Source organism: Bufo gargarizans, chromosome 7 (assembly GCF_014858855.1).
Source record: "Bufo gargarizans isolate SCDJY-AF-19 chromosome 7, ASM1485885v1, whole genome shotgun sequence".
Taxonomy (NCBI): domain Eukaryota; kingdom Metazoa; phylum Chordata; class Amphibia; order Anura; family Bufonidae; genus Bufo; species Bufo gargarizans.
Window position 1 is genome coordinate 19,979,700 of NC_058086.1, and position 12,988 is coordinate 19,992,687.

Below are 12,988 nucleotides of genomic sequence, written 5' to 3' on the forward strand. Positions count from 1 at the left end.
CTTCGACCGCCTTTATGGATCGTATAAATAGGTCGGCTCAGAACCAGGAGGGCTCTGGTGTCGTGCAAATACGTAAAAAAACGCGTAAAAGAAAACGTGAACGTGCTGCCATTGTCTTACCAGCTTTTATGAATAAAGTAGCACAACCTAAGAGACGTCGCCGCCAGAAAACAAGAAGTCGCTCACCGAGTGACATCTTCTAGGCAACCGCTATGGCTTTCGTGCATGACGCATCCGCCGAGTACGCCAAATCAGAGCTGGATATCTTTCAAATACCCCCTACTCAAACAAGCATTGAAAAATCGCTTTATGTGGAGGTGCAGCCAATCGCCGCAATCACTGACAATGCCCCTTTGGAATTCTACATCACGGGCAGCGGTGAATATTATTACGACCTTAATAACACATTGTTACACGTCGTTTGCAAAATCGTTAGTCCTGATAACACACCCATACCGGAAGGATCCCGCGTTGCACTTATTAACTACCCTATAGCGAGTCTTTTTAACCAACTGGATATAACGCTCGGCGACACGCTGATTTCAAGAAGCGACAACCTTTATACGTACCGAGCGTATATAGAGGCCCTAATAAATTATAATTCACAAACTTTAGCGTCCCAATTTACAGCCGGTTTGTTCTATAAAGACACAGCGGGCCATCATGATGACCGGGTTCTCGACGGGCGTAATGAAGGCTTCAGCAAGCGAGCAAAGTATTCAGCCCGCTCTAGGAGTGTTGAATTAATGGGACCCATTTACGCCGATATATTTAATCAACCGAAGTTAATACTGAACGGTTTAGATCTAAAGATAAAATTGACAAGAAACAAAGACACTTTCTGCCTTATGTCGGCCGAGGCGGCACATTTTAAAGTACAAATCCAGCACGCGTCCTTGTTTGTCAAAAGAGTACAAGTATCGCCCGCTGTAAGAATCGGGCACAGTCGCGCTCTGCTAACCGCTAACGCAAAGTACTCGATCGATCGGGCAGCGCTTAAAGTGTATAGCGTACCCGCAGGTACACGCATATGTAACCACGAGAATCTTTTCCTCGGCAACCTACCAAAAACAGTAATACTAGCGTTTGTGGATAACGAATCATTTTCCGGGAGTTACCAAAGAAACCCTTTGTGCTTCAACCACTATAATGTGAATTATGCAGCCTTATATTTGGATGGTCAACAGATACCGGCAAAACCTTTTCAACCTAACTTCCAAGACGAATCAGCTGTTCGTGAATATATGTCACTAGTACATATTTCGGGGAAACACAAGGCCGACAATGCTTTATCCGTTGATCGACACAAGTTTTTGAACGGTTACACTTTGTTTGCTTTTGATTTATCGCCGGATCAGGAACCCGGCGGTCATTTCTCTCTAGTAAAAACTGGCAATCTGCGAGCTGAAATTAGATTTGCCGAACCGATTGCGAACACAATTAATATGATTGTATATTCAGTTCATGAAAATATTATTGAAATAAATAATCGGCGGGAGGTATTATATGATTTTCAATAGACATGAATAATTATGAAATTGCGTGTGTTATTAAAGCTGATATTAACGCCAGGCGCATATTTAAAGGTGTATTCCCGAGTGATTTATTACCGGGGGGTAAAATCATCGACCGGCCCGCAGCATACATTGTAAATACGGATAATTCGTATCAGCGGGGGAAGCATTGGGTTTTAATTATATTATACCCGAATGATATATCTATTTTTTTTGATAGTTATGGTTTATCCCCCGCAAATGAAATATTTCCGGGCGACTTTATGCAGTTTTTATATAAAAATTCTAAGACTATAAGGTATCAAAACAGACAAATACAAGACGCCGTTAGTACGGTCTGCGGCCATTACTGTATCTATATCTTGCAATGTCTAGCTAAAGGAATATCTTTTGAAAATGTGTTAAAAATGTTCACTAACGATTTTAGAAAAAATGACCGTATTGTGAGATCATTTGTAACAAAACGCCTGAAACGGTTATGTATACGATGCTGTAATTACAATCAAACGTGTCTGTCCCTACAGGAATGTTGCAAATAAGAAAAATGAATAAAGCTTTTTAACCAAATTATATTTGTCATCGTTTGATTTTTAATACTCTTATATTAAAATATCGGACACTATAAATTTTAATAGCGTGACCTATAAATTTTAATAGCCCCCCCTATAAATTTTAATAGCCACCCCTATAAATTTTAATAGCCCCCCTATAAATTTTAATAGCACCCCCTATAAATTTTAATAGCCCCCCTATAAATTTTAATAGCACCCCTATAAATTTTAATAGCCCCCCTATAAATTTTAATAGGGGCGAATACTATTTATATCAAACACTATCAATTTGATATAAAATGGTATCAAGCGATATAAAAGGGGGCGTGTAAAAGGGGCGTGGTACCTGTCACTTTGACGAAACATATACCCTCTATCTACTTCTGTCCGTTAAACTTTTTCTCCTTTTATGACCACCCCTAATTTTTGCTTTCAAAACTAAATGCAGAAACCTGGTCATGTGGCCATATCCTAAGGCTAGTTTCACATCTGCGGCAGAGGCTCCGGCAGGCTGTTCCAGTAGGGAACAGCCTGACTAAGGTCTGTGGATCCGGCATTGCTGGATACTGCCTCTGGTCCCCCATGACCCCTTTTATCCGTCTGATTCCTGACACTCTATGCTGCAACTGCTAGCTGGATTACCCAGCCACTAGTGATGGCCTTGCGGTTTGCCTGGCGGTCGGTTCGTGACGAACTTTGCACATTCCCGATCTGCCGAACATGCAAACATATGGCGATGTTCGCGCGCGACATATTCTTTTGCATTGCGCCAAACTTTGACCCATGACACATCCATCATGTGGGACAGGACAGCCAATTGAGATGTTTCAGCACATGGAGACACGCCCACCCTATAACATAACCTAATCTGGCAGCCATTTACAATTCTGTATTTTGTCAGTGTAGGGACAGGTTGATTTGTGGAGCAGGGACAGGCTGTTAGGGACACCAAACACTAGCTAATAGGGCCACAAAAGTCCTTTTAAGGACTGGTATAGGTGTGCCATCGATAGGTGTGATACACAGAGGGGTGTGATATACTTATAATATACTTTTTAATATAGAAAGTATATTATAGTGCATTTGTACTGTGCAGCAGCTGTGTGCAGTTCTGCTATGATACCGCAGCTATATAGAGGGACAAACGCTATAGGAACAACTAATTGCAACAGGTGTGATATACCAGTTGTCCCCTAAAAAAACTGATTGAGGCAGGGGTGTGATATACCTATAATATACTTTCTATATAGTGCATTTGAACTGTGCAGTAGTTGTGTGCGGTTCTGCTGTGATACCGCAGCTATATAGAGGTTCAAATGGTATTGGAACAACTAATTGCAACGGGTGTGATATACCTGTAGACCCCCAAAAAAACTGATTGAGGCAGGGGTATGATATACCTATAATATACTTTCTATATAGTGCATTTAAACTGTGTAGCAGTTGTGTTTGATTCTGCTGCGATACCGCAGCTATATAGGAGGTTCAAACGCTATTGGAACAACTAATTGCAACGGGTGTGATATACGGTACCAGTTGCCTCCAAAAAAGAGCTAATTGAGGCAGGGGTGTGATATACCTATAATATACTTTCTACAGGTCCTTCTAAAAAAATTAGCATATTGTGATAAAGTTCATTATTTTCTGTAATGTACTGATAAACATTAGACTTTCATATATTTTAGATTCATTACACACCAACTGAAGTAGTTCAAGCCTTTTATTGTTTTAATATTGATGATTTTGGCATACAGCTCATGAAAACCCAAAATTCCTATCTAAAAAAATTAGCATATCATGAAAAGGTTCTCTAAACAAGCTATTAACCTAATCATCTGAATCAACTAATTAACTCTAAACACCTGCAAAAGATTCCTGAGGCTTTTAAAAACTCCCAGCCTGGTTCATTACTCAAAACCGCAATCATGGGTAAGACTGCCGACCTGACTGCTGTCCAGAAGGCCATCATTGACACCCTCAAGCAAATAGGCTGTTCCCAGAGTGCTGTATCAAGGCACCTCAGTGGGAAGTCTGTGGGAAGGAAAAAGTGTGGCAGAAAACGCTGCACAACGAGAAGAGGTGACCGGACCCTGAGGAAGATTGTGGAGAAGGACCGATTCCAGACCTTGGGGGACCTGCGGAAGCAGTGGACTGAGTCTGGAGTAGAAACATCCAGAGCCACCGTGTACAGGCGTGTGCAGGAAATGGGCTACAGATGCCGCATTCCCCAGGTCAAGCCACTTTTGAACCAGAAACAGCGGCAGAAGCGCCTGACCTGGGCTACAGAGAAGCAGCACTGGACTGTTGCTCAGTGGTCCAAAGTACTTTTTTCGGATGAAAGCTAATTTTGCATGTCATTCGGAAATCAAGGTGCCAGAGTCTGGAGGAAGACTGGGGAGAGGGAAATGCCAAAATGCCTGAAGTCCAGTGTCAAGTACCCACAGTCAGTGATGGTCTGGGGTGCCATGTCAGCTGCTGGTGTTGGTCTACTGTGTTTTATCAAGGGCAGGGTCAATGCAGCTAGCTAACAGGAGATTTTGGAGCACTTCATGCTTCCATCTGCTGAAGCTTTATGGAGATGAAGATTTCATTTTTCAGCACGACCTGCTCACAGTGCCAAAACCACTGTAAATGGTTTACTGACCATGGTATTACTGTGCTCAATTGGCCTGCCAACTCTCCTGACCTGAACCCCATAGAGAATCTGTGGGATATTGGGAAGAGAAAGTTGAGAGACGCAAGACCCAACACTCTGGATGAGCTTAAGGCCGCTATCAAAGCATCCCGGGCCTCCATAACACCTCAGCAGTGCCACAGGCTGATTGCCTCCATGCCACGCCGCACTTGTAGCAGTCATTTCTGCAAAAGGATTCCTGACCAAGTATTGAGTGCAGAACTGAACATAATTATTTGAAGGTTGACTTTTTTTGTATTAAAAACACTTTTCTTTTATTGGTCGGATGAAATATGCTAATTTTTTTAGATAGGAAATTTGGGTTTTCATGAGCTGTATGCCAAAATCATCAATATTAAAACAATAAAAGGCTTGAACTACTTCAGTTGGTGTGTAATGAATCTAAAATATATGAAAGTCTAATGTTTATCAGTACATTACAGAAAATAATGAACTTTATCACAATATGCTAATTTTTTTAGAAGGACCTGTATATAGTGCATTTGAACTGTGCAGCAGTTGTGTGCAGTTCTGCTACGATACCGCAGCTATATAGAGGGACAAATGCTATTGGAATAACTAATTGCAATGGGTGTGATATACCAATTGCCCCCCCAAAAAAACTGATTGAGGCAGGGGTGTGATATACCTATAAAATACTTTCTATATAGTGCATTTGAACTGTGCAGTAGTTGTGTGCAGTTCTGCTGCAAAACCGCAGCTATATAGAGGTTCAAATGGTATTGGAACAACTAATTGCAACGGGTGTGATATACCTGTAGACCCCCCAGAAAATTGATTGAGGGGTGTGTTATACCTGCTTCCACAAAAGACTAATTAAAGGGTAAGATATAACTGCTTCCACCAAATATTGATTAAGGCCTGCAATATACCTGCTTCCACAAATACTGCTCTTCTCTAGGGACTTAGGCACAGGGTCATTTTGAAAATGACAGGCAGAGGAAGAGGCAGGCCATTCCACAGGGGTGGTAGGGGTCAGCGCCGGTGCAAGTAGGAAGTTCTAGAAGGCGCGTGCGATTACTTCAAAGGAAGCACCAGAGTTGGTTGTGTGGCTCACTCACCCTTCCGCTTCTGCACCCTCCTCATCCTCTGTATCTGCACCCTCCTCACTCTTAGCTGTGTGCACTCCCAAATCCACCACCACCACCACCATTTCTTTTTTGAATTTGGACTCTCCTGAGCTGGTTTCACCATGGAAACATATCGCTCTGCTTTGTTTCCATCCTGTATGTAGTACTTCCTGTTGCTGTAGCCAACTAAACCCATGATGCATTTCTCCTTTCTCTGTCACACTTTGTGCAATGACCCTAACAACACCGAGCTAGTTTATAGCTCCCTTCCACCCAGATAGTTTCATAGACACATGTCCCTGTTGCTGCTTTGACAAGCCCATGGACATAGCATCACAGGAAATAAGAAAGGGCTCCATGGACATGGTCATGTGACCACAACCCAAAACGGGACATAGGAGCAACAAAGGTAAAAGAAATACGTTACAGAATTACAACTAACATTATAAATGGATATTTTAAAGGATGTTGATACAAATAAAAAAAGAGTATGCAATGGTAAAAGGCAATATAAAGTGCACATGTTCTTTACAGATAGAGGTTGGACCCTCAGAACTATTTTCACTGATGGGCACAAGAAACCTGATTCCAGTTCTGACTGAGCAGATTGATTATTCCATTTGGGTTACTTAAATGTATAAGTCATTGTCAGCCAGCATGCTACGTATGTGTTAACTGTATACATTGATTGCATACATTAACATGAACATTAACATGTTCAAATATCTTGCTTCACCATAGGGACAAACATTAATGACCCTCTACTGAAGGCTGTCGAGTTATTAAATACAGCACACGAGAATAAAACTGTTCCTGAAAGAAGTGTTTCCTTAATTGTCCTCCTCACAGATGGTGAAGCCAATGGTGGTAAGTAAGACAATATATGCTGTTTTGTTCAGATCATTGAAAAAGGATATTCTTTAGTAAAGACGTTTCTGAGTGATAGATATTGATGACCTATCCTTAGGATATGTCATCATTATCAGATCTGCGGGGATCTTACACTCGACCTATCCACCGATCATCTATTTGCAACTGATTCCAGACCTAACATAGAGAACAGAGCAGAAGCAGAGAACCCCATACACTGTGTAGAGACCATGTGCCGCAAGCCCCGATGGAGCGGAGTGGAGGATGGGAATGGTAGTGGTTCTGGCTGCAATACTTATACACACAATCCTCACACTTAGGCTGAGTTCACACAAGCGTGTCCGGATTAGGTCCGGATGCGTCCTGGTGTATTGCGGCAAACCCGCGCGAGTATGGTGCAATGTGGTTTGCACGCGCGTGATAAAAAACCGACTGTGGTACCCAGACCCGAACTTCTTCACAGAAGTTCAGGTTTGGGTTTGGTGTTGTGTAGATGTTATTATTTTCCGTTATAACATGGTTATAAGGGAAAATAATAGCATTCTGAATACAGAATGCTTAGTAGGTGGTCAATTGAGGGTTAAAAAATAAAAAATAATTAACTCACCTTCTCCTCTTGATCGCGTAGCTGCCGTTCTCTTCTTACTTCTTTAATAATGAGCTGCCGGCTAAAGGACCTGTGATGACGTCAGATCACATGGTCCAATCACATGGTCCATCACCACGGCATAAGTGATGCGTGAAAATCACAGCTCATGTGCACAGCCCCATAGATATGAATGGGTCCAGATTCAGTGCGGATGCAATGCGTTCACCTCCCGCATTGCATCCGCGTGGAAATCTCGCCCGTGTGAACTCAGCCTTAGTCTTCCTAGATGCAGGGCAGTGATAGGAGGGTGTGCTCTTTCTTCCCTCCGGGCATACCCTGATGTTGGGGCTCCTGCCTGCTGTTAGTTGGGGTGCCTTGATGTTAACATTTTGTATGGGTGCAAGGCAGGGCATGCAGGTGCTGTGGCTGGCGTTTGATGCTGGAGTCAATAATCGGGCCAGCTGTAGGAAAATAAGCATCTCATTTTACTTAAGTGCAGAATGGGAGTTGTAGTACGTCCAATGGTATCAAAACAGAGCTCCAAATAATTCACAGTGCAGATCTCCCCAAAAAGCAATGCATGGATTTGAGCAAAGATGAGAACTGTAGTACTTTTTCCCTCTTTCTCCTTCTGCAGAATCTATGGTTTGCAATATTACTCTTGCTGTAATTTCCAACTAAGGCATACGGTGGGCCAGATCGTGTGAAGGGTGTTTAAGCAATGTCCCTCTCACGGAAGAAAAATCTGTAGCAGCCTTAAACAGCAAAATACCTTACTGACTGACTCCAATGCTCGGCCATGCAGATTCTGGACCTTCTCTTTCTATTCCCTTTTCCTGGAGTACTGTAAAGTACTGATGGCTTGTTTGATGCAAATATCCTCAGAGGCAGTGATTCTCTGAAACCTCGTATTCTGGGAAGTGAGCACATGTCACAGCTCTCACTTCCTCTACTAAATCACAACTACCCAGACTCAGCTAGGGTCGGATCCACACCTAACTTTCTGCAGGGCTGAGTCAGAATTATTAACCCCATCTGATCCTCACAAAAGCTATACTGTGTACAAGGCATTGGCAGATGATATTAAACAGCATTAAATAGATTTAAATAACATGGGGTACTGCACATGCCAGGGTACTGCGGCCTAGCTCAAATTCACTTGATGGAATTTTTTTTTCATTTGGTTTTTACTGGACAAAAATGCAGCAAAATGTAAATCCAGTCTCAGTAATAAAGAGCTAAAGTAAAAAGTAAAGTAAAATATTCAGCAATAGCAGAAATATTCATTAGGGTACTTTCACTTTAGCTCTTTATTCTGTCACCGGAACTGCCTGCCGGATCCGTCAAAACGTATACAAACTGATGGCATTTGTCAGACGGATCAGGATACTGATCCGTATGACAAATGCATTGAAATGCTGGATCCGTCTCTCCAGTGTCATCCGGAAAAACGGATCCGGCATTTATTTTTTTCAAATTTTTTGTGGTGCAGACCAGAATACCGGATCTGTCAATCCGGCAATTTGAATGCCGGATCCGGCACAATTACATTTCAATGGAAAAAAATGTGTTCCAGAATTTTGGACAAAGATAAAACCACAGCATGCTGGGGTATTATCTCCGTCCTGAAAAGTCAAAAAGACTGAACTGAAGACATTCTGATGCATCCTGAACGGATTGCTCTCCATTCAGAATGCATTAGGATAAAACTGATCAGTTATTTTCCGGTATAGAGCCCCTAGGACGGAACTCTATGCCGGAAAAGAAAAACGCTAGTGTGAAAGTACCCTAACAATTTAACTGCTTTCCGACCATCTGTTGACGATATACATCCAGGCAGTCAGCATATACAGTGGATATAAAAAGTCTACACACCCCTGTTAAAAAATGTCAGGTTTCTGTACTGTAAAAAAAATGAGACAAAGATAAATCATTTCAGAACTTTTTCCACCTTTAATGTGACCTATAAACTGTACCACTCAATTGAAAAACAAACTAAAATCTTTTAGGTGGAGGGAAGAAAACCCCAAAAAACTAAAATAATGTGGTTGCACATCCCCAAAAACCTCTTATAACTGGGGATGTAGCTGTGTTCAGAATTAAACAATCACATTCAGAATCCTGTTATATAGGTGTCAGCATACACCTGCCATCATTTACAGTGCCTCTGATTAACCCCAAATAAAGTTCAGCTGCTCTACTTGGTCTTTTCTGAAAGTTTCTTAGTCGCATCCCACAGCAAAAGCCATGGTCCACAGAGAGCTTCCAAAGCATCAGAGGGATCTCATTGTTAAAAGGTATCAGTGAGGAGAAGGGTAAAAAAGAATTTCCAAGGCATTAGATATACCATGGAACACAGTGAAGACAGTCATCATCAAGTGGAGAAAAGTGACATTACCAAGAACTGGACGTCCCTCCAAAATTGATGAAAAGACGAGAAGAAAACTGGCCTGGGAGGCTACCAAGAGGCCTACAACAACATTAAAGGAGCTGCAGGAATATCTGGCAAGTACTGGCTGTATGGTACATGTGACAACAATCTCCCGTATTCTTCATATGTCTGGGCTATGGGGTAGAGTGGAAAGACGAAAGCCTTTTCTTACGAAGAAAAACATCCAAGCCAGGCTACATTTTGCAAAAACACATCTGAAGTCTCCCAATAGCATGTGGGAAAAGGTGTTATGGTCTGATGAAACCAAGGTTGAACTTTTTGGCCATAATTAGAAAAGATATGTTTGGCGCAAAAACAACACTGCACATCACCAAAAGAACACCATACCCACAGTGAAGCATGGTGGTGGCAGCATCATGCTTTGGGGATGTTTTTCTTCAGCTGGAACTGGGGCCTTAGTTAAGCTAGAGGGAATTATGAACAGTTCCAAATACCAGTCAATATTGGCACAAAACCTTCAGGCTTCTGCTAGAAAGCTGAACATGAAGAGGAACTTCATCTTTCAGCATGACAACGACCCAAAGCATACATCCAAATGAACAAAGGAATGGCTTCACCAGAAGAAGATTATAGTTTTGGAATGGCCCAGCCAGAGCCCAGATCTGAATCCGATTGAAAATCTGTGGGGTGATCTGAAGAGGGCTGTGCCCAGGAGATGCCCTCGCAATCTGACAGGCTTGGAGTGTTTTTGCAAAGAAGAGTGGGCAAATCTTGCCAAGTCAAAATGTGCCATGCTGATAGACTGATACCCAAAAAGACTGAGTGCTGTAATAAAATCAAAAGGTGCTTCAACAAAGTATTAGTTTAAGGGTGTGCACACTTATGCAACCATATTATTTTATTTTTATATTTTTTCTTCCCTCTACCTAAAAGATTTCAGTTTGTTTTTCAATTGAGTCGTACAGTTTATAGGTCACATTAAAGGTGGAAAAAGTTCTGAAACGGTGTGTAGACTTTTTATATCCACTCTCTACATGGACTTTTCTAAATGTCCTTGCAGAGACCACAGCTGCATGCTAACTGTGCAGCTGCAGGAGCAGGGAGCCTGCTGTCAGTGATAGCAAGGCTTCCCAAAGAAAAAGCAGGGATGGTTTCCCACCGTTCCTGCCTTCCCTATCACTCTAAACACAGCGCTCAAATGAGTGCACTATATAGAGTTCAAGCAGCGGCAATGTTGCTTCCTGCTCCAGTTCCAATGGTCATGTGATTGCAGTCTGCTGGGAGCCTGCACAACCTACTGGGTCTTAGCAGACCCAGATGACCTTTGCATTGAGGTTGTAGAGCCCTCTCTGGGGGCTGTATTCCCCCTGTAAATGGAGCTACTGTGTCAATCCAAGTTACAGGAGAAACCAGCAAAAAAGTTAAAAAAAAGAATATAATGTTAGATGTCCTCCAAGGGTTTTGTATGACCTAATTGGGGAGGGGGGGGGGGGGGCACAAAGTGTCAAATAATAAAATAATAAAGAGAAAATGCAAAAATAAAAAAGCTTCCACACAGCAGCTTTTAGCCCCACAATCTGCGACTATAACCTATACTTCTCATATATTAAAATGACCAGTATGGAACGGGGATATAATTAAAAAGAAATATTGCAATCGCACACATCCTATTAACAAATAAAATTCAAGAACTGTTAAATACTAAAAAAAAAATTTTATTTTTTTTTATTTTTATTTTTTACATTTTCTTCTTTATAAAAAGCCTCGTGTATGGCTTTAAAAATGAGCAATTTTTTTTTACAGAACAGTAAAGGACACATTATGGCTTTCAAAGATACATGTACTAAAAAAAAAAAATGAAAACGTACCTAGTCAGGAAGGGGAATAAATAGCCTGGTCTTGATCTGGTTAAAGGGTTTGTCTCATTAAAAATATTCTACAGTTTTCAAACCAGCACCTGAATCTAAATTCTGTTGTAACTGCATGTAATTACAGATATAGCCACTGAGTTATTCAATAACATGTATCTGTATAGCGCCACCTGCTGTTTATTTATTTATTTTTCTTAATTCTTTGCCTTACTCACTGAGATGGCCGCACATGATCAGTTAAGTTTCATCCTTTACGCCCCCTGAGCTGTGATAGAGAGAGCTGAGACACGCCCCCTGAGCTGTGATAGGGAGAGCATGGACACGCCCCCTGTGCTGCAGCACAAAAGACACTCCCCTTGAGCTGCCAGCTTGATATAAAATCTAGCAGAGCAATGACTGGGGATATCTCTGGATCCATGTGATGTACAGGGCTGGTTCTAGTATTATTAGAAAGAGATTGTCATCGACTATGTTATATCTGATTTTCATTCTTTACATTAATCATGGGATAACCCCTTTAAGCATTTCAGATGAGTGTGTTCATCCCATGAAACACACTCTGTGTTAAAGGTCAATCCAAAGACCTAGAGCAACGTGTAGCAGCATCCAAACAGTAAGGGATGGAGCTATCTCAAGGTAGAGGTTAAGGTTCAGGAGATAGTACATAAGGCCAAAAAAAGACATTTGTCCATCCAGTTCGGCCTGTCATCCTGCAAGTTGATCCAGAGGAAGGCAAAAAATTAAAACCCTGTGAGGTAGAAGCCAATTTTCCCCACTTTAGGGTAATAAAAAATTCCTTCCCGACTCCAATCAGGCAATCAGAATAACTCCCTGGATCAACGACCCCTCTCTATTAGCTATAGCCTGTAATATTATTACACTCCAGAAATACATCCAGGCCCCTCTTGAATTCCTTTATTGTACTCACCATCACCACCTCCTCAGGCAGAGCGTTCCATAGTCTGACTGCTCTTACCGTAAAGAATCCTCTTCTATGTTTGTGTACAAACCTTCTTTCCTCCAGACGCAGAGGATGTCCCCTTGTCACAGTCCTGGGGATAAATAGATGATGGGATAGATCTCTGTACTGACCCCTGATATATTTATACATAGTAATTAGATCTCCCCTCAGTTGTCTTTTTTCTAAAGTGAATAACCCTAATTTTGATAATCTTTCAGGGTACTCTAGTCCACCCATTCCAGTTATTACTTTAGTTGCCCTCCTCTGGACCCTCTCCAGCTCTGCTATGTCTGCTTTGTTTACAGGAGCCCAGAACTGTACACAGTACTCCATGTGTGGTCTGATTAGCGATTTGTAAAGTGATAGGACTATGTTCTTATCACGGGCATCTATGCCCTTTTTGATGCAACCCATTATCTTATTGGCCTTGGCAGCAGCTGCCTGACACTGTTTTTTGCAGCTTAGTTTGCTGTTT

The 12,988-nt window shown here is 41.8% G+C and overlaps 1 protein-coding gene across 4 annotated transcripts in view; it reads left to right on the top strand.

The window, feature by feature from the left end:
* Positions 1-12,988, top strand: part of LOC122943069 (inter-alpha-trypsin inhibitor heavy chain H3-like) — a 165,841-nt gene that overhangs the window by 33,152 nt on the left and 119,701 nt on the right. For all 4 annotated transcript variants that reach the window (XM_044300477.1, XM_044300478.1, XM_044300479.1 and 1 more), the window contains exon 10: positions 6,572-6,697. In XM_044300477.1, the coding sequence (XP_044156412.1) occupies positions 6,572-6,697 (126 nt within the window). The remainder of the gene's footprint in view (positions 1-6,571; positions 6,698-12,988) is intronic.